The sequence below is a fragment of the Clinocottus analis genome, unplaced genomic scaffold (genome assembly GCF_023055335.1).
Source record: "Clinocottus analis isolate CAN_PGR_092001 unplaced genomic scaffold, fCliAna1.0.p SCAF_10, whole genome shotgun sequence".
NCBI classification, from domain to species: domain Eukaryota; kingdom Metazoa; phylum Chordata; class Actinopteri; order Perciformes; family Cottidae; genus Clinocottus; species Clinocottus analis.
In genome coordinates, this window is record NW_027175821.1 from 20,980,961 (window position 1) to 21,004,245 (window position 23,285).

The following is a 23,285-nucleotide window of genomic DNA, read 5'->3' on the forward strand; positions in this document are numbered from 1 at the left end:
GTATTTTAAAATCAGTTCCAAACTTTTTTTTTTTCAACTCAACATTGTCTGGGAGCCATATGCCATCACCAGAAGAGCCATATATGGCTTGCGAGCAATAGCTTACTGACCGCTGAGATAGGGTAAGGAGCTCAGACATCAGCAGGGAGCTTGGAGCCGCTACTCCTTTGTGTCTAAAGGAGTCAGCTGAGCTGGTTCAGCTTCTCATCAGGATGCCACCTGGACGCCTCCCATTAGAGGTTTTCCAGTCACGTCCAACTGGTAGGAGACACCTGGAAAGACCCAGGACACGCCGGAAGGATTATATCTCCCGACTGGACTGGGAACGTCTCGGGGTCCCAGAGAATGAGCTGGAAAGTGTTGCGGGTGAGAGGGAAGTTCGGGTCGGCCTGCTGGGCCTGCTGCCACTGCGACCCGACCCCGGATAAGCGGATGATAATGGATGGATGGATGCATTGTAAATTAAACAATTCTTATTAGATTGCCAATCTCAAGTCAGTATGTGTGGTAATGAAACATGGATCATTCCATTGTGGCTACATGAGGGTTATATAAACATATAATGTTAATACAAATGTGAAAAGAAACTCGTGTGCTGTACTTTAATGTCGTCAAGTCATCACCATTGAAGACTAATCACAATCCAAACTTCCCGGGAGACAAGGAAAACCTAAAAGGTTGATACAAGCAGTGAAAAACTCCTGAAGCTGTAACCTGTTTATCCAAATGCAGTTTCCTTTTGTCCATTAATATATTCATTAGTATGCATGGGTGCAGCTCTAAATGACTCTTTAAAACTAAGATAGGGCATAAGAGCGAATGCAGTCCTCTATGCAGGAAGAATTTTGTGCATGGGTGAGTGTAACTCCTCACCAGGCTGCTCCTCCCTCTTCCTCCTCTTGTCCTGCTCTTCCCTCAGTCGGTCCTCTTGCCTGCAGGGTTGCCCCTCCTGATCTCTGGGAATGATTGGACCATGGAAAGGACACTGAAGGACAAAGTGTTAACATTCAAACAGACAGGAAAACAAACAGAAACAGACTTGATGTCTGCTAAATGACTGTGTTCCTCCTGGTACCTTGAGGCGGTCCTGTCTCTGACACAGCTTCCCGTTGCCCAGTGGAGCACTGCAGTAATGGTTGACAGGAGTGAACCTCCCAGGGAAGGAGATGTATCTACTGCTGCTCTCTGCCAGGAGCTCCTTGTTCTCCACCTCCTCATCCACATCAATGGGAATCCAGAACTGATGCTGAGAGGACGTCCTGCAAGACAAGACATGGGACCTCACATCATGAGCAGGTTTCAGAAACCTCCATCGAAGACCCAGTAGAACAGTTCTATTAATGGGAGCCGTGCAAGGCAGGCGAGTAATAATGATCCAAATAGTTTTTTCTCTTATCTTAAAAAAAGATTTGGCCAGGAAACACTTTCATTAAATAAAGTTAAGTTTGCCAGCATCTTTTTTTATTATTTTCTTAGTGACTTTTTTTCCATCTGTGAAAACAGGTGAAAAAGAAAGTCTTGTCAGGGCCCTGTTCCTCAAACCTGGCTTACTGAGTTAGCTGGATCATTTCCAGGATAAGATGACGTTGATCAGGCTTTTCGGTTCCTTGAAGCAAGTTTAGATCAGTCACCATAGCAACACATCGAAATCCCCTAACCTGGTGCAGAGCAGGTTTAGTGAAAGTTCACTGGAGAAGTTGGCCACTCCCTCCGGACAAAAAGCATCTTCTTTGCTCATTGATGACGGAGCGATATAAGTTATAATAACCTAGATTAATGATAGGAATACATACAATTTATTTTTTACTGAAAATAGCGGGAGAGGGTGATTGGCTGCAATCTGCCGTCCCTCCAGGACTTTGAAGTGGGCAGGGAAGGTTGTGGCCGACCCCTCTCAAACTGCACACAAACTCTTCGAGTCCCTTCCCTCTGGCAGGAGGCTGAGGTCCATCAGGACCAGGACCTCCAGCCACACTAACAGTTTCTACCCAGCAGCAGTCGGGCTCATCAACAGAACCAGGTCCACTGACTGACTCTGTCTCCCCCACGACCTTCCCTTCCCTAAACACACTCGTCACTTCACCTTCACCTGTCACTTTCATACAAATCTATAACTTCATTCTGTGCACTTTACTTACTTATTATTATTGTTTGTTTTTTTACTGTTGCATCTTTACTTATTTACTTACTTGTTTTTACTTACTTATTTACTTACTTGTTCTTATCTGCATTTTTATACTTTCTTTTGTTTTATCTATAGACACACACACACACACACACATACATATATATACATACATACATACATATACATATATATATAAATATATATACATATATATATACATATATATACATATATATATACAAATATATATATATATATACAAATATATATATATATACAAATATATATATATATATACAAATATATATACATATATATACAAATATATATACATATATATAAAAATATATATATATATATATACAAATATATATATATACAAATATATATATATACACAAATATATACACAAATATATATATATATATATATATATACACAAATATATATATATATATATATATATATACACAAATATATATATATATATATATATATATATATATATATATATATATATATATATATATACATACATTTTATAGTTAAATGTTCATTGTTTAGTGTTGTTGTCAAATGTTGAGCACCTTCTGCCAGGAAAAATTCCTCGTCTATGCAAACTTACTTGGCAATAAACGGTTCTGATTCTGATTCACACTGCTTCAATTGATTGAATTCCTGGTTATGAATAATACTTACATCCTGATCCGTCCATACACACATTTAAACTCCTAGTTATATGGTGATCTACAAACACAAACATTAATATACACATATATAGTACATGATATGTGCATACAGTACATATATCCTCATACGTGTGTATGAATTTGTATACTGCTGCCAGCAGGCACATTTAAATAGATATAATCTGATTGATTTGGGTGATGAGGCACTTCAAATTACATCTGATACATTTTCCCAACACTGACACATTTAACTTGCCTGATCTTATGTGATGCTGATGTCATGCAGCGGGACGGTGTCATGCTGCATTCACAGCAAACGCATTGTGAATATTCACAACACGCGCAATTATCCTGAGGACTGACGTCTGGTTAGAATGAACGAGACCGTTTGAGGAAGGATCCACCTTCAGGAAACCTGACGGCAATGATCTCAGTAGGTTAAGCTGGATAACAGGACATTTGATCGACTTTGTTGAACTAGGTATGAAAAATAGGGCCCTGGTGTCTATTTTATTTTTATTTTTATATTTGTTTATTTTATGAAATCTGCTGCAATAGGACTAAAAGTATTAATGTTTTTTTCCTGTTGAGTTTTAATTTATTCAACTTGTTAACGCGCAATATGTGTATTTTTAGAACATGGAAATATCAAAACTCTTCCAGAAGACAAGGTGAATACTTGTAGTCCTGTTTAGAAGAGGGCGGAGTGGTGCACTGCAACCTCTAGTGGCCAAACATATTATTACAACAACAAAGAAAAACTATCCTGTAAAACATTGTTTCATGTAAGTCATAAACACAGGAGAGAAAACATTTAGTTCAGACTTAGGAAAATGATTTTTTTTTTTTTTTCTTCTCTCACTTGTCTTTCAGGGCTACTGCTGTTTGGAATTACATGTAAAAAGAAAGAAGAAAAAACATATATTTGATTTATAAAGCACAATAATGTAGTTGAAAAATGTTGATTTGATGCTGAAAAATATGAACTAACATTTATTCAGACATTCTGAGAAAGACATCCAAGGTTATAATTCTACTGTTTTATTAGCATTACAACTCCTTTCTCCTGATACAAATGAAGTACTGTGAAAGACAAAACACACATCTAACTGAACTGCAGTCATGTGTATAGCTGTCTTTGTGTATATCAGTGGTGCATTGTGTGTGTGTGTGTGTGTGTGTGTGTGTGTGTGTGTGTGTGTGTGTCTCTTGTCGCATTACTTGATGATCTTGCCAGCGTTGGGCTGGTCCTGGCCCCAGTAGTACAGGTCCAAACCAAATGGAACCACAGGGGCATCGATAGCCTTCTGGTCTGAGCTGGACTGAGATGAACTGGGACCTGAGGAGCTGCTGCTGGAGGAGGGAGCAGTGGAGGGAGAGTTAAAGCAACTCGATGCACAAACAAATCCAACATTTGATGGAAACCCCTATGTATATATACTGGCTTGAAAAAAAGACGACAGTCAGTGTATCAGAGCAATTATGGACTCCTTCCTTCCTGCTGCTGTCAGGCAGTAGACCGCAAAAAACACTTCAAACATGTGCAATATTAATATATACTGTACATAATAATAATAATATTAATAATAATATATACAGTACTTAATAATAGTTACATTCTGTCTATATATATAGTCACAGGAGTCTTGTGGCTTTGAAGAGAGCATAGATGGATAGATGGATGTAAGGGCTTCAGTTCATTTCCCCGTCAGAAAGGGCTGTCGGCAAGGTTAAGCGGTAAAAATATTCTAAATATTCAACGTTCTCTGTTCCTGAACTAGGGTGCTTCCACATTGCATCAATTTGTGTTCTCATTTTTGTTGTAGAGCAGACGTGTGATTACTTTGCTTCACGTCGCCACCTCCACAAAATGACTCCATGCGCATCCGCCCTAGTTCAGGCAAAGAATAAGGTCAGTAGTGTAATCATTAATGGATAGTGATTCATTTTTTCGTTGCTTGTCCCAATCACACTCCTAGGCTTTGAGATTAAGGCCATTAAAGTGGCAAACTCTGACAGGCTTTAAATTGCAATTTACAACCAAAGTAGAACAATATCTTGATTTTTTAAATTATTATTGTTTTTGTGCATCTCAGTGACACTCGAGTCAGAAAATGCATTAAAGTTTCTATACCAGTTGAAAATGACACTGAATGTACATTTCTGCTGTGAGAATGCAGGTGTACCCTCAGTCCAACTGGAGGAGGTGAACGGAGGAGAGAATGTGTGAGAGGTCAGAGGAGGTGAAGGGAGATGAGAGCAGGTGAAAGATCAGTCAGTGTACCTGGATAGAGGAGCCAGAGGGAGCGTCTGTTTGAGGTGGAGCAGTGTGGCAGCTGCACATGTTGGATCCTGATCCTCCTCTCTAAGTCGCTTCAGCCGCCGGGATGAGGGAGAGGAAAATGAGGAGAAGGACAGAGGTCGAGGAGCTGCAGGTCGAGGAGCAGGAGTTTTTTTTCTTATTTGTGCTGTTGAAGTGGAAGGAGCGGGATCCAAACCTGCAACAGAGACAAGAAGGTCAGAAGGTACTGAACACTGTAGTGTAATGGGACACTGTTGGCCTGTTGGTACTCTTCAATAACACCTACATGAAACACATGTCCCATCCAATCCAATCATGTGTAAGTCATTATTCCATTTACTACAAGAATTTATATAAACATAAGTTATGAAAAATGTGTGTTGAATAAGAAAGCGGCACTAGCTTAACAAACTCACAAAGGGTTGATTGTGCAACATAATTTGTTAAAGATTGTGTTGCTGTTTGTCATGTTGCTGTGTGTCATGTTGCTGTTTGTCATGTTGCCTTCAGGAGATTAAATTAAATGTAAACAGAGTGCAAAATGTGCAAAATATGTAAAATATATGTAACATATATATATATATAATATACACACATATATATTAATATATATATATTAATATATATATATATATATATATATATATATATATATATTAATATATATATATATATATTAATATATATATATATATATATATATATATATATATATATATATATATATATATATATATATACACACACACATATATATATATGTGTGTGTGTGTGTACAGTGAAAATTAATCCACAGATCTGGCCAGAGGTGATTAATTGCGGAGCGTGATGAGTTTTTCGGAGAAAGTGCCGTGCTGACCCTGCAGGAGGAGGTGGAGAGGGTGGTCCAATACGGACAATAGTTTCTTTAGTGTCCTCCTCTCCACCACCTGTTCCAGATGCTCCTCCTTGCAGCCGATGATGGAGCTGACTTTCTTAACCAGTTTGTTAAATCTGTTGGTGTCACCGGCTCCAATGCTGCTCCCCCAGCAGAAAATGGCGAAGTACAAGACACTGGCCACAACCGACTGGTAGAACAACTCCAGCATCTTGCTGCACACGTTGAAGGATCGAAGCTTCCTCAGGAAAAAGAGTCGACTCATCCCCTTCTTGTAGGCAGCGTTGATATTGGTCTTCCAGTTCAGTCGGCTGTCGATGGAGACACCCAGGTACTTGTACTCCTCCACCATGTCCACGTCCTCTCCCAGGACGCTCAGAGGTCTCGGAGCTGTTGTCTTCCTCCTGAAGTCCACCACCATCTCTCTGGTCTTGCTCACGTTCAGAAGCAGGTGATTCTCACCGCCCACTCCACAAAGTCACTCACCACTGCCCTGTACTCCTCCTCCCGTCCATCCTTAATACACCCGACCACTGCAGAGTCATCAGAGTACTTCTGCAGATGGCATGACCCCGTGTTGTACTGGAAGTCATTGGTTTACAGGGTGAACAGGAAGGGAGACAGAACAGTTCCCTGTGGGGCTCCAACATCACTGACCACCGTTTCAGACAGCACACGGTCCATTCTGACAAACTGTGGTCTACCTGTGAGGTAGTCAGTGATCCAGGAGATGGTGGACTAGTCTACCCCAACCCCCTGCAGCTTCTCACTCAGTAGTGATGGTTGGATGGTGTTAATTGGAGAAGTCAAAGAAAGTGACTCTCACAGAAACATCGGTTCCATCCAGGTGCGACTGAGCTCGTTGCAGCAGGTAGATGATGACATCATCCACTCTCACATGAGGCTGGTGAGCAAATTGCAGAGGGTCCAGCGATGATTTCACCTGCGGTCTGAGGTGGGCCAAGACCAGCAGCAGGACACCAGACAGCTGTGTAGCACAGGTTTTTAGGACCCTGGGGCTGATGCTATCGGGGCCTTCCCGATTAAAAAAAATGATATACTGAAAGTCATGAAAAATACAAAATGTTTCAGTTTATTCAAGCTGAGCCTAAAACTGTTAGCCATTAATTTAATTTATAGATTATTAGATTGACAACATTTTAATCAATAAACATTTTCGTTGTTTATTGTTTGATTATTATCACAGCAGCATGTTAGCTCTGAGTCTCCAGCGGGGCCGGGGCCATGCTGACAGCCTGCTGGAGGTGAGAGACGTGTGAGCCATTCACTTTGCAGCACATTTGAAAAGGTGTTCATTGTTTTTAAACTTTGTTTCTCGTCACACATTTCTGATAGTCGATTCATTGTTTAGTTGTTTGAAAGAGGGTTAAACAAAAACTATTTTGATAATCCATTCATGATGAATAAAAAAAGTGATAATTTGTTGCTTTTCTTGGTCCTACATTATCATAATTGTAATAGTTTCGGTTTTGGAGAGTTATTATTGTAGAATACAAGACATTTATGAACCTGGACGTCATTTTTCACTGTTTTTTTTGCCAATTTATAGACCAAATATGACTTGAAAATCGAGATAATTAATTGCAAATTAATCCACCATGAACATAATAATTATTTACAGCTCTAGGCTCCTGAAACCTGGTTATGGCCCTGTTTATTACCTTAAATCATTTCAATGTTCAATTTTCAAACAGAACCAAATATTTCAATCGTCAATGATTGTCGGTTACCACAACCTCCCCTCATCTCCTCTTTCTCTGTAGGATGGTGAAATACCGACACAATCTGCTCTTTTCAAACGGCCACATGGCGGAGGTTTGTCTGGATGTTGTGGATGTTAAGACGCACAGATCAATGGAAGGAAATGTGTATGGTTGTGTGTTTGTGTGAGGGGGGTTGCCAGAAAAAGAGAGAAAAGAGGGGTTAAGGGTTTGAGGGAAAGAGAGCGAGGGAGAAAGCGAATAAGGAAAGGCAAAAAGAGGTATTGATTTTCACGGGTTAAGCAGGGCCTGTAATTAAAATGTTAATTTGAGAAAGAGAGATAGTGTCCTGACAGCAGAGTGAGGGATAAGAGGACTGATAATCAGAATGACAGAACAGGACAGAAGGGAAGAAAGGGAGGAAGAGATACAGATAGAAAGAGAGCGGAAATAAAGGAGAATCAGAGCAGTGAAGAAAAGAGAAGAAAAGAAAGAGGAGAGGAAATGTAGAGAAATGAGACATGTGATCTTCTGGCTGAGATGAAAAGAGACAGAGAAAGACAGAGAGCAAGAGAAAGGCTTTCGTGATCAGAGAGAGGACAGATGAACTGACGACATAGGGAGAGGAACAACAAGGACTCATTTAAAAAACAAAAATGTTATTGTTGTTCAAACTAATATTTATTTTTTTAATTAGATCAAATATATATTATTAGATGTTATCAACAGCAACAACTAGTTTGTAGAAAACTTCACAAAGATTGCGTTTAACTGGAGCTGGGCAATATGATTGTTTTTATCAATTATTTCAAACTACGATATGATTCTGCGTCCACTTCCTTGAGCTCCCGTAGTTCATAGTAAACACCAACTTCTCTCCACACACTGATACAACATCAAGCAGCATGTGTCAATAAAGTGAGGGGTTCGTCCCCTTGAGCAAAACACTGTAAAGCAGCTGTAAGACTCATTACATCATCTCAAAGAGGGACATTTGTTAAAACCTGCCGATGCCTGGCTATTTTAGGACATTATACTGAGCCGTTTTATGAAATAACGAAACAATACCTTTGGAAACAATCAGAAGGTACCAATAGGATTGTGCCACAGACAGGGCAGTAGCTCAGACAGAGAGGTGTTGATTTGACAATAGAGTGTGTTCAAGTAAGGTCAGCATCTTAATCGCGCCATCTTGGGCTCCACCTAGTTAGCCTGCTGCTAGTGGGAGGCAATGGATTTGCAATGGATTTTGCGTACTGGCGACAAGTTTTTACACACAGGAAAGTTTCATGGCGTACAAAAGTCTGCAGGCTATGCCGTGTTCACACTAAAAGCGCAACGCTTTTTCGCCTGATTTTACTCGCTCAACACTTTATGTGGTTAACTCGCTTTTCGCTTTTTTGCAACCAGTTGCTGCGGAAAGGCAGCAAATCCCGTTACCCCGAGTTACCATCACATAACCCGGTCCTGTTCCTGTAAAACAGTTTTCATTTCTGCTATCGACCATGGGACATTAACAACTACTTCTGCGTTATACCTGTTATGGAAATACCACAAATGTGGAAACATCAGGCGCCCCCGTGTTCATACTATTCTCCGTAGCCTCACAGCTGTCTCCGGCTCCAGGACGAGTGTCTGGATGAAGCCGCTTCCAGCTCATTCAGGACCAGCAGTGACTGTTTGGCTGCCGTGCTGAGCGCTGTTCCCATGTAGCCAGTGTTTTATTTTACCTTGAAATGAATCACAGAGTAAAGGCAGACATCGCCACACGGAGTTGTCATGTTCATGGCTTCCTCCCAAGTTTCCATCCACAGTTCCTTTTGCACAAGTGTAAGACATTGATTTTCACTCGGCGAAAAAGCAGAAGGAGATTATTGACGAGAGTGTGTCAATGGAAACGTGCCCACAACCCGATGTATCAACAAACACATGAGAACAGTCCTAACGCTCATACGGGAGTGAAGCCGAAGTAAGTTAGATGCATATTTGAGAAGCTGGACAAGTTGAAGTACAAGCCTGTCTTGTTGAGCTGATAATATTCTGAAATATCAGTCCCACATCCAACAATAAGGCACAGTACAATAACCACAAGACACGCCGTTTTGAACTGAAATTGTGTCTCCTTCAGGATATAATGGTCATTTCTTAAGAAAAGCAGCATAAAACACAGCAAAACAATGCCGTGCATGGACCCCAACATGACCGCCAAAGCTTGATGTGGTCACGTGGGTGAACACGCTCTATGGAATGACACCAGCTTTATCTTTTCAAACAGATACATTCATTAAAAGGTATTCTGGAGCTGATCCTGGACGCTCACTTATCACTCCAATAACAGCTGTCAGCAGTAGTAACATTATAAAATGCTTAATTTAACAGCCGCTATTATAGACAACAAGGTGAGCAACGTCTGTAATCTGTTATCCATGTTGAATTAACCTGGTAGTCCATCGATAATCAAACCTGTTTCTTCAGGCGGCGTGACGAATCAGGAACGGACACGTCGTGACTGCTGAGACCAACCAAGTGTTACGTCATCACTTTCCAAGGCCTCCAGTCCAGCACCTGTTCACACTACCTCACAACCCCGCAACTTCCAAACTCACCCGACAAGATGCCACCTTGAATGGTAGCTAACTAATTCCCATTCACTGACATTCAGAAACCGAATGTATTCAGAGCCTGCCAGTGTCTTTCTGGAGGTATTGAACAACTAATCAACCGATTGGACAATGACCCGTTCCACCTCTGAACCACGTCGTAAATCAACAGCTTCGAGATGTACAGACTGAAGAATAAAACCAATCAAACAAGCGTAAGTATGCAGGTTCTTTCGCTTTTGCTCAGTTGCTTGTGTGTGTGTGTGTGTGTGTGTGTGTGTGTGTGTGTGTGTGTGTGTGTGTGTGTGTGGTAAAATCTAAGTGCAGGGCTATTAGGGGCTCATTAAAGAGGTTGCATTGTTAATTTGGTATGGCCCTTGTAGATCATTACCTAGCCTACTAATCACCCTGACACACACACACACACACACACACACACACACACACACACACACACACACACACACACACACACACACACACACACACACACAGCTGTTTTGGACATATCAGATACAATCTGATTACTTTAGCGTCTAATTGATTAGTGGAGGGAGGTGGAGGAGAAGAGGCGCTCACAGGTGAAGGAGACTGTGTGAATGTAATGACTCAGGAGGCTGCTGGGAAGCACTGACCAGGGGTCAGAGGCCACGACAACATGGCTGACCCAGCAATAACAGAACTCTCTGCAACATGTACTATTGCAGAGCCATTAACACAGGCACTGCCACATGCAGTAAAGACACTGAAGTTCACATATGAATCTATATGAGTGACGGTGACCAGCTTGAATATGGCTGACGGAGCAGCATTGTGACTTTAATGCCTAGTATTGCCTGGAGCTCTCACGCGGCTGCTGATAATAAAACAAACAGCATTCAAAATTCCATCTGATATTTAGAAAAAAAACATGTTACTATATAGCTGCAATAAGATGAGCAGGCAGCCGGTTAATGACCTGAACATTTGACCTTTAACCTAAGGTGTTATCTGGAGGCTAGATATGATCCATACAAGCCCAATGCAAGAAGGAACAATACAGCTATTCATATGTAGCTAGTGATGACTGTGTGAAGGTAAATGAATGTGTTGACTGGACAATATCCATCAAATACATACAGGTAAAATGCTCGGGGAAAAGAGACGATCTGTCTCCATTACAAGGCTGTGCTGCATTCCAAATCACACCAAAACACATAGTTAGCAGTGTGAAGGCAGCATGTGAGACCAGAGAGCCACTATCTCCCTTATGGTGACCGGATTAGGCTCAAGCTTCCTAGGTAGATACACCAACATTACTTTGCAGGCGACTGTGAGCAGCTTAATCAACCTGGGTGGATAAAAAACACCAGATGTAAGGCTGTACTTGTTTTTTGCTTCAGGTTTTTAAAACTTCAGTGAACCATCTCTCAAATGGCTGTGTTCATTGTTAAAGTGTTCACTCTTTTGTAATGACGAAACCACTGAAACTATCACCTGCTCCCCTCAGCCCTGCAGGGAATAGAAGAGTCTTTCACATCATTGTTTTGGTTTACGGACGCTAAATTCACCATCTGATTTAGTTGTGTGTGTGTGTGTGTGTCTGTGTGTGTGTGTGTGTGTGTGTGTGTGTGTGTGTGTGTGTGTGTGTGTAGACCTATTCCAGCAGCAGCAGGCAGCTGTTTTAGTAAAAAAACATTCTGATAAGCCGGTACACGACCTGCTCAGCACCAAACAGCGCGCGCACACACAGAGGGATATGAGCCGCACGTTCAAGAGCATCTACGAGCCGAATATGGTATAAGTTCAACTACACACACACACACACACACACACACACACACACACACACACACACACACACACACACACACACACACACACACACTGGCTGTGGTTACCATGGCTTTGTAAATAAACCCATTTAAAAAGCTCTTCACCTGCACATTGCCAGCTGCTCAAGGCTGGTTCTTTGAAGTGTGTCTTAGTGCATGTGTTTGTTTGTAGTGTGTGTGTGTTAAACTTAAAAGATTAGGGCAGCAGCAGGTCTTCTTTTGTAGCTTAACCTCACTATTTATGCACGTGTCCGTAGGTTTAAGGGGTGTGTGTGTGTGTGTGTGTGTGTGTGTGTGTGTGTGTGTGTGTGTGTGTGTGTGTGTGTGTGTGTGTGTGTGTGTGTGTGTGTGTGTGTGTGTGTGAGTGTTTGTGTGGGTGGTTGAACTCATACCATATTCGGCTCGTAGATGCTCTGGAATGTGCGGCTCGTATCCCTCTTTCTCTGGAACCTCATTGAAATCATCATCATCCTCATCCTCCTCCTCCTCCTCCTCTCTGCCTGAAGCAGCATTCATCTGGGGAAGAGGAAGTAAGGTTTCCATGTTGTTCATATAAAAATAAATAAACAAATTTGGAACATGCAGAAATGTACGGTATGTACTTGTACGGTATATTTCTGTGCATATTTTTTGTAGAGGTACACTGACGTTTTTGAGAAAGATGTGTGGTAGGTCTGTCAACATTGGCCCAAAGTTACTAATCTACTAATTACTAAATGACTAATCTAAATACTCAATCTAAAATATATATATATATACATGTTGAAATGTACATGTTTGTCAAACATTTAAGTTATCACTAATGGTAGTTATTTACTGAAATCCTGCAGCACTTGGGCAGCAGGATTCTCCTCTCTGTGGGATTGAGTCAACATACAGTGTGTGTGTTCATGGCTCAAAATAAGGTCTGAGGCAAACAAACGTGTATGATACTTAAACGTTTGTTACGCAAGATTATTAAAGAACAGCATATTATCATTTTGAAGTATGAATGCAAATGTAATAAGCTGAAGTGAAGCGATAAACAAACTACACCAATGGCTTTTTTGTTTAAACAAGTAAAAAAAGATGAGTTGGGCCTTCAGTCGGGCATTTCACCAAAAAGCCATAAAAAGCCAGTGAGTGAAACAAGGGAACTGATGCAACTCATCACCGCTTTTTAGGACTCATTCCTGCACGGACATGGTGTTAGTTCTACATAGTTTATCCCTCATTCCTTTACTCTCCTCCTCAGTGTTATGACATCTCTTTGTCTTAGGAGAGCAAGTGATGCCAATGAATACATGTATGTGCTCATGTATATATGTGTGTGTGTGTGTGTGTGTGTGTGTGTGTGTGTGTGTGTGTGTGTGTGATGAGCTGCTATCAGTGCTAAGCAGAGTTTATGGTTTTTAATTTCTTGATGAGGTTGTTCACCATTGGCCGGGCTACAATGCAAAACAAACACCCCATACACACAGAGGTCATTTATATAACACAGATGCGCGTGTGTGCATGTGTGTGTGCGTGCGTGCGTGCGTGCGTAGAAGGGGGGTTGTGCTGCTATGTCTTTAACAGCTGGGGACACAGACACACACTGCAGTCTAGCAGCAAAATAATCTCAGTGATTAGCGTTATGAGGAGCAGTAAAACCTAACGTGAAACTAACCTCTTATTCCCGAAGGGCTCCTTTTCATTAGTGCGCAATATTAGTGTGTGTGTGTGTGTGTGTGTGTGTGTGTGTGTATGTGTGTGTCAGTATGACCAACGCAAAGGCTGCTGTGTTACTGCTGATAACTGCCCATTAGACTGTTTGAATTAGTTTACACGTACGCACACACACACACACACACACACACGGACACACACACACACACACACACACACACAGAGTCAGTCAACCGCGCTGCAACCTTGAACACACCTCTTAATTCAGCACACAGAGAGTAATTAAAACACTTGATATTACACTGCTCACCATTCACTTAACAAGCAACTCAACAATTAAAATGGAATTAGCGGTTTTAATGCAGCTGCAGAGATTGAAACATGGTGGGTGGTCTGAGAGGACGAGGAATCAGCCCTCAGTCATGAAATGAGAAAACTAGACTTGATATTAAACATATAAGAAGAAGATGGCAATGAGTGAAGATCATTATTTTCTTCAACCATCTCAACTTATTTTAAAGACTAAAACCAAAGTAATATTGTCTTAAATGCTGTAATTGATAGCTGTGAACTCATTGCCTACTTTGGTTGGAAAGCCCAGGCCTCCATTTCTATATGGTTCAATACATTGGTCAGGTATCCTATAAGGAAAGATGCAGCACTATGATGGACTATGTGACCTTACACACGTCTTTAGGTACAGTTACCCGAGCTGCAGCTACACGCCATCAACCTGAATCATTCTCCTGCTGAGAGACACCTGAAGTAAATACTGAAAGATTTGCTATGAATCTGTCATGAATTCAAAATTAAATATATACATTTCAACATGCATTAATTATAGATGATTATATAATAGTGTATTATGATATACATGTAATTCTACTTAATGATCAATGTGTGTCTAATTGATTCACAAAACATATTGGCTAACTGAAATGTATGGTGAAGTGGCTACCTCTCTCCTTGATAAGGATGGTACAGGGGACCACACTTCTAACTGGGCCCTGCGCACACGGACGTCCTCCTGATTCACGCTCCATCCAACTTACAAGCACTCGCTTGAAGACACAGCACTATTGGAGCACTCAATATTTTTGAATTCATGAATGATTCTCAAAAGTAAGAAAGGAAAGCCTGTTTGTGGCTCTCTCATTGACCGTTGTTTATCTTTGCTTCTGCGTTGCTACAATGTAGGGAAATGGATCTAGGGACACAAGTTATATATTCAACAAATTCACGGTTCAGTAAAAAGGACATGATTAAATAATCAGTCGACAATAGGACTTGACCAATGTAAAGCGTAAAGTGTTGAGAATGTTTTTGTAAGAATAATAATAATACATAATGTATCCTTAATTAATCCCCATTGGGAAAATTCTTCTCTGCATTTGACCCATCCTTGTGGTTACAAGATGACCACTCATCCCCCCGAGCTACAGCCGGCCAAAGAGAGGTTCATGCAGAAGGCAGACACAGACCGCGCCGCTTCTAGTGGGCCAGAATTGATGATTGAGAGGGATTATTTTTGTATATAATTATTTTTTTAAATAAAAAAAAAAAAAAAAGTTTAAATTATGTATTTATTTATTTTTCCAGTGCCATGGTCATGATGTTCACAGTATTGAGCTCAGGGTGTGACACATATATCTATATTTTGATAGTAGTAGGTGAGAAAAGAGAATTAAGTAACGTCCATCTGTGTGAAATACAATGCTGCAGAAAGCAAAAGGTTGTATGCTAAATTCCCCGACTGATAAAAACAGAGCTGTTATTACTCCAAATGATCCTTTCAATCTTAGAAAAAAATTTGCACAACTGGGCAAACACAAAGTGTAAATTACTGGCACTTCATATTATTTATTCCTCAAACAAAAGCTGAGAGGATGCCATTAAACAGAAGTGTAACATTTTTAAACACTAGACCAAACTTTCTCCATTACTCCATTCCACTGCTACACATATTCATCCTCACACACAATGGATTCACACCCAGCCCACGTATACACACAGATATAGTCTCTATAGGTTTTGTGCTTGTCTACTTTAATCCCGGCTGGTTTACTCTGCTCTGATCAATGACCTAAGACTAAGAAGTGATCACCCAGCTGGAGGAAAATCCTGCCCTAACATCATCCCTTTTCCCCCTCTTTCTGCCTCTTTGTCTCTAATTCACCTTAATTTAATCCTGATAGCATCGAGTGCTGTCGGCCGCCTGGCAGAGCTGTAAGTCTCACAGTAGAATTAGCTTTCCTCCAGAAACATTTTGCTGACGGGGAGTGCGGCTAAAATATGGCCTCTATTCCTCCACATGGCTGCATGGGGGGGCTGCTTTGCATTTTAACAGCGCTTTGGTTTATTCCCCAGGACACACACAAGGAGGAAATCACACAGCATTGCAGAGTTTCCACACAGGAGATAAAAACCTAAACCCGAGATTCGCCAGACAAATTATAAATTATGGTTTAGGTAAAGCAGGGCTATGTGTCACTGTAATAGGAAAAAGACTAAACTAATAACTTTTAACAGGAAAAAAAAACACAGATAGAAATAAAAATAGTTTGAGAAGAGAGCAGGATAAATACCAAAAGTTGTCTAAGTAAAACGGGTCTATGCGTGATACTATGCTGTATACATTTCCTCCCACACATCCACGTTGTGTCTGAATTGGAGCAAATACCTGCAGCTAGGTAAAGCTTGGGAAGCCTGAAACCAGAGAAGTGGATGCTGGTATCGTCTTAGTATTTAGGAATGGCACGTGCATGTTCATATATGGGTGTAATGTTTACTGTCCATATACTTTTGGTCACATAAATAGATCTTCAAAAGGGAGAAAAGAAAAAAATCAAGGTCTAAACAGGGTAGAAAGTAGAGCATGTTGCTGCTTCCACAGGTGTAACAGCACCCCCTTAAATAAGACTCTTATCCTTCATAGAAAATGATGTGAGGGCACCGCCTTGAACAACTGCTCCCCTGACTTCATTTGTCTCTTGGCAAGTTTGATGGCACTGCGTTTAAAAACCCATTCAATCTTATAAACCAAAAATTAAATGTAGTCGACTGTGATGGGCACTCAGTGCATCTGCTATTTATATGCTAATGTACACTCAGCCTGCCAAGGTCTGGCAAATTATTACCGCACAGCCATAAGTCAGGTGTATGGCAGAGAGAGGGAGGGGAGTAGGGGGGGCAGGCAGGTTAGCCATCACACTCACACACACACACACACACACACACACACACTGAGAGGAGGAGCAAGTAAAGGAAGGGGAACAAGGAGGAAGGAGGAGAGGACACACTGATGTGACAAAAGCCTTAAGAGATGTCTCCATTGTCTCCCCTGACAGGTTAATACACGCCTGGCAACACGCATGATGTGCACGTGGTCCCAAGACCTTTCCCTGAAGAGAGACAAACATTTACACAAATGCTTTTTATAAACACACATCTCATGAAAATATATCACACATAGATTGTGCACACACATAGTGGGACAACGGAATGTAACTTCAAAAGAAATGCATCCATTCAAATACTTTGACCCAAGACACAACAACAGATGACCATTAAACAACGGTCTTCTGGCCCACACACAGCAGAGGTTGTCTCAGACAGACAAAGCATCATCTGTCAAAACATCCTTTGACAGATGTCTCCGTTTAGGGGGTCAATATGTTCAATACGTTTACCCTCAGAACCAAAGTGGATCCTGATGGGATCATTTTAAACCCTTCCTGAAGAGGGATCATGGCCTTGAATGTTCAGGAGTTTTTGTTCTATTGAATGAGGGTTGTTTGCCTCTGTGCTTTCTTGTGTTTTCCTGTGATGTGCATATGAACAACGAATACACTGTATAAAATATGGATGTAGTCAACGTGACGCCTCCTATAGGTTTCTGAAGCTCAAAGCGTGAGGCTCTGGCCTCTGGCGTCTCAACAGCCTAACTTAGCTAATTAAACAATGAACAAAGAAGTGGCATGCTTGTGGAGCTGAGGCGAGCCCGGGAAAGTGTCACTCAAAAAGGTTGGTGACAACGTGGTGCCACCTCCCTTTGGCCTACTTTGTTAAATGGAGAAAAAAATATTTTGTAAAATTAACAATTCAAAGAAAAGTTTGAAAAAAATTGTATTTAATCAGCACTGTTATCAAAAAATCCAAACGATAAACACACTTAGAACCAACTCCTCGGCCTTGTATGCAGGTGCTATCTACGGCTCTGTTTTCATCTTAAAAACTGTTTTATTACACTTTTACTATGTTCTGCTGAAGAAAGTCCGTTCGCGCTAATTGATTTCATCATATTTACAAACTACTAATTAGGCCTTAAGCTTGCAATGGAGTCTGACCCATTGGAGGCCACAACATCCCACATCTCTATTACCACCTTGCACTCCTGTTCATTACTACCCAGAAAAGATCCCATGGGATCCCACACTAATGAGAAAAAAGCTTTCCACTCCCCTCGCTCTCGCTCCATAGCTTCTTCTCCGCTGCTTGACCCCATTATACTCCTCCAGTCCCAACACCCCCAAACACACAGGCATAGACGTACTCTTTGTCTCTGGGGAGCAGTCAGCTTATATGATGTATAGAGGGACATCTTTATTTTACTAACCTAGGCTGGCAGCTCTATTAGCCAGCCCAGAGCTCCCCAAACCTTCCCCTGTCAACGAGCTTATACTCAGCCGTCTTCTTCAGTTCCCCCTCTCATCCTGTCTCAATCTGTTATTAAAACAGTCATTATTATATATTCTCGCCTACTGCCAAAGTGAAATTACACAGTGCTATCCTTCATTTTACTGAGGCCACCTGAACGCTCTGGGAGGACACCTGGAATTTCCCCGAGAAGGTGCAGGGGCCCTTCAAATACCCATGGGAGCCCGGCAGTGCAGTTTGGCATTGTGATTTGAGATTGGTCCACAGATCTCAAGTATAACCAGCAATCAACCCTCCACACACATCATGCGGGTCCCAGTGGATCCATCAGTTCCAATTTGGAAACCATCTCCTTTTACTTTATTAGAGCCGCTTGATGAAACTAGACTCCACAATGATTTACTAAACTAATGTGAGCCACGTGACACTGGAGAGTGTCATTTTTTAAGTCACACTAACTCTATTGTTTGCTTCACTGCATTGAGCTCACTGCATGGACCTCATTGAGGAAACACTGCATTTTGTAGTAAAACAACTCTACTCCATCAACCTATGTGAGCCACATGTTGACACTAGAGGGTGTCGTTTTTTTAAATTCCAAAAACTTAATATTTTGCAAAGTCTTCTAACTTCAAGCCAAACACTCACCTGAGACGTTTAATGAAAATATCGTTAAATGAAATTTAACAAACAAATGGCTCATGATCATAAACTTTCAGCAAGAGGAAACATTATTTTTGCACTACTGTATTTTTCTTTTCATTTTGTTGTATTCAGCTTTTATGCATTTCATTTATAAAACTAAAAACATATTATCCTATTCTTAGCATAATTAATTTGATCCGACAAAAATTGAACCCACAAAACTCTACTTCACTGCATTGAGATCCACTGTGTGTAGCTCACTGCACAACATCACCGCATAACATCACTGCACAACATCACCGCACAACATCACTGCAAAGGTGCTGGAACCCAACTGCACGGCGGGAGCTGCGTGTATCTCACTGTAAGGAGTTAACTGCATTGAGCTCACTGCGTAGATGTCACTGCATGGAACTCATTGAGGAAACATTACATTTCATAATAAAGCACTCCACTCCATCAGCCTGATGACAACAGAGGGTGTCATTTTTAAAATCTTTATTTTTTACAAAACCGTCTAAAGTGGACTTGTCCTGTGTTCAACTTACACTAAACCACTCTCCTGACTGATATAATGAGAACGTCATCAAATTAAACTCAAAGACAAATAAATGACTCACGATCATCAAACTCTGTCAGCAGCAAGAGAAGTTCTCTTTTGTATTTTCTTCTTATCTTGTATTCAAATTACATGTATGTCCACAGATTTTACAGTAGCTACAGTAGATCTTACAGGGTTGAAAATCAGAGGATTATATTATCTGGACAAATAATATGTTTTGGTGTCTTGCCAAAGGGAAAGTAAATAACAACATCAGTCAGAAACACGATGACATGGCATTAAATAGATTGCACTGGTTCCGTAAGATTTTTCCACAAGTTTCAACAGTTTAACAATCAGTTCAACAATAAAAAACATGACTTCCACGCACTATTCTCAGTATAATTCACGTGACAGTGCTTTCTTTGTTCCCCAAATAATGAATGTGGCTACTTCACTGCACGGAACTTACTGCATGTGAACGATCCCTGATTCATTTAATAAGGTTTTGGCATCTGATCCAGATGATCCAATCACCTTCGTATTCATCGGGGATTTGTTTCTCGGGCCCAGTTGGTCCCTCATGACCGATGTGGCCTACAGCATTACCTATTCATGTGTTTTCCACATATGCAAAAAGCATCTAATCAAAGGTGTCGCACCAATCACGTCTGTGTGTCCTTTTTAGGCATAGATTTAGAATGGGTTAAATATGATATATAAATATTTGTATTAAAAAATGTTACTACTAATGTCACTACTATCCCCTCCCTTTTCTTAAATAATTTACTCCCTGCAATTACTTCCTGAGGATAAACAGAGAAATAATGGAAAAGAGTGCAAGAAAAAAAAGTATTACTTGCGCACAACTGAGAGAATGGGACACATTCGGAGAATTAATGTGCAAAAGAAAAGGAAGGAGCATTGGAAGAGAGAAATAGAGGGATAGTCTTTCTTTGTTTATCTTCAGTGAGAAACAGGCGGCCACATCCATTGTGCTGTGATAAGATGGGTTATCAGCAGTAAACAAGGCCTGGACCTGTATGAATGGAGCCCAGAGTGACTGAATACACTCTTAAAAACAGATATGTTCAAATAAGTCTGCATTTCTTATCCTTTGCTAAACACAAGCCCATGTTTTCAATTTGCAGCACTCAATGGATGCATATGGGATTCACCTTGTCATAGCTCAAACTGAAAACTCCCTTCAGACATATTTAGTCATCCAGTGAGAGGTGGAGAAAGCTCTTTGAGAGCTGTCTGTTACCTGATACTGTGAAGTGTTACTAGAGAAACACTTTCTGTAAGGTACATTTTTCTATGAAAAGGTCTCAGTACGGTATCCTTCTACCAGCCAGTACACATACAATAGACTGCAGTGGATGGTAGTATGCACCTTCAAGGTTGGTTTGTAAATGTGATCCATTACTAAACACAAAGAAGAGGATGGACCTTACTCTGATGAGAAGATACAGGAGGGGTGACTATCTCTTACCTGAAAGCTGCTGCATAAGCTACTACGTAACAGCTCTATTGCATCTGGCGCAGCTGCGCCATGTTCCGGCCACCTGCACAGATCGCGACACTGGCAATCAAGTTGACTTTTTTAAATTTAAAAAATACCACCTCAACATACTACTCACAGCAGCATTGTAGGGTATAACCATCAGATGGGGTAAACCAGATCCCCCAACATACACCACATGGAGCCAAAAAAAAAAATAGAACATCTATCACATGGATAAAATCACATATTCATTAAGGCTCCAGGAGCCTATATTTAGTAAACAATGCTGTCCTGTCGCAGCATCATTATTACGATGAGGTTATTCCGATATGTTGCTTGGCCCTCTGGTAGAACTGCTCTAACTAACTCTGTCTATGCACATACACAATACACACATACATAATCCTCTCTGGAAAGCATATATAGCACATACAATAATACACTCGGGAGTGGACAATTATTGGTTCTTCAACAAACAAATGATTAATTTAAAGAAGATGCTATTTAAATTAATTATTTAAATTATTATTTGTATTTATTTATCCCCTCTTTTTATTATTATTATCATCCTTATTTCCCCTCTTTTTTTTCTTTTTTTTCTTGGAGCGGGTGTACCAAGACGTACAACTGAAAGATTGACAACGAATGTGACTGTCTGAAAATATATGTTATGTTGGTAAAAACTAAATAAAAAGTGAGTTAAAAAAAAAAAAAAAAAAAAATTGTTTACTTGCCACCATGGCAGATAGGTTGATACGGCAGACAAAAAGCTTGTCGTCATTGAGAGGCACAAGATGCAACAAATCAAACAAATGGGGGACAATGTTGCACACTTTCAGACATTCAGTTATCCACAAAAAACTGCGAAACTAAATGTGTGAGAATAAAAAAATACAGTTCGAGACTTGGACACTGGCATAACATCACAGTGGCAATGTTTGTATCATGTGAGCCAGCCCACCAATCCCTGCTACCATTATTAGCACATGAAGTGGCCTTCTACCACACAAATTTAGAGCATGGAAAGCTCATTCAATCTGCTAGTCTTCACATTTGAATGGAAAGGGAAGTTTAGTCGTAGAGTTGGAAAAGTAGGACTTTGAACAGATAAGGCATCAGTGTTGTTATCCAATCAATTGAGCATGTGTCATATACACAGTGTAGCAGCAACCACGGACCTAACTATGTGTCATGTACCACAGTCCTAAGAAGCCCACTCTCGATCCAAAGGTGTTGGCTAACTACAGACCTATTTCTAACCTAGCCTTTCTCTCTAAGATCCTTGAGAAAGTAATAACAAATCAGTTGTGTGACTTTTTACGCTTCGTGGATTCACCACCCGTGATGAGGATCATCGGGGTCGGGTGCAATGCAGACCGGGCAGCAGGCCAGGCAGAAGACCTGGGCGAGCCGATTGCCGGCAGGACAGACTAGCTCTAGGGACGTGGAACGTCAACTCGCTAGCGGGGAAAGAGCCTGAGCTGATGCAGGAGGTGGAGCGGTACCAGCTAGGTATAGTTGGGCTCACCTCCACGCACAGCAAAGGCTCTGTAACCACGCTCCTGGAGAAGGCTTGGACTTTATCCTTTTCTGGAGTTGCCCAGGGTGAGAGGCGCCAGGCGGGAGTGGGGATACTCACGAGCCCCTGGCTGAGCGCCGCTATGTTGGAGTTTTTTCCAGTGAATGAGAGGGTCGCCTCCCTGCGCCTCCAGGTTGCGGGGAGTAAGGCTCTGACTGTTGTTTGTGCTCATGCACCGAACAGCAACTCAGAGTATCCAGCCTCGGTGGGAGGAGCCCTGGAGAGGGCGTCTCCTGCCGACTCCATAGTTCTCCTGGGAGACTTCAGTCACGTGGGCAATGACAGAGAAACCTGGTGGGGGGCGATTGGGAGGAACGGCTTGCCCGATTTTAACCTGAACGGTGTTTTGTTGTTGGACTTCTCTGCTAGCCACAAGGTGGCTCATAAGTGTACATGGTACCAGAACACCTTAGGCCGGAGATCGTTAATCGACTTTGTAATCATATCATCTGATCTGCGGCCGTATGTCTTGAACATTTGCTGAAGAGAGGAGCAGAGCTGTCAACTGATCACCACATGGTGGTGAGTTGAATCAGATGGCAGGGGACTCAAGCTGAAGAAGGAGGCCTTTCGGGCCTG

The 23,285-nt window shown here is 41.2% G+C and overlaps 1 protein-coding gene across 5 annotated transcripts in view; it reads right to left on the reverse strand.

Moving 5' to 3' along the window:
• The window catches only part of uvssa (UV-stimulated scaffold protein A), a 49,643-nt gene that overhangs the window by 9,904 nt on the left and 16,454 nt on the right, over positions 1-23,285 (reverse strand). For 3 of the 5 annotated variants that reach the window (XM_068594988.1, XM_068594969.1, XM_068594962.1), the window contains exons 9-13: positions 12,524-12,647; positions 5,102-5,315; positions 4,039-4,170; positions 1,076-1,259; positions 874-985 (exon numbers count right to left, since the gene is read on the reverse strand). In XM_068594988.1, the coding sequence (XP_068451089.1) occupies positions 874-985; positions 1,076-1,259; positions 4,039-4,170; positions 5,102-5,315; positions 12,524-12,647 (766 nt within the window). Of the gene's footprint in view, positions 1-110; positions 273-873; positions 986-1,075; positions 1,260-4,038; positions 4,171-5,101; positions 5,316-12,523; positions 12,648-23,285 lie in introns of all 5 variants that reach the window. The other 2 variants (XR_011078614.1, XM_068594978.1) reach the window with 2 other exon arrangements.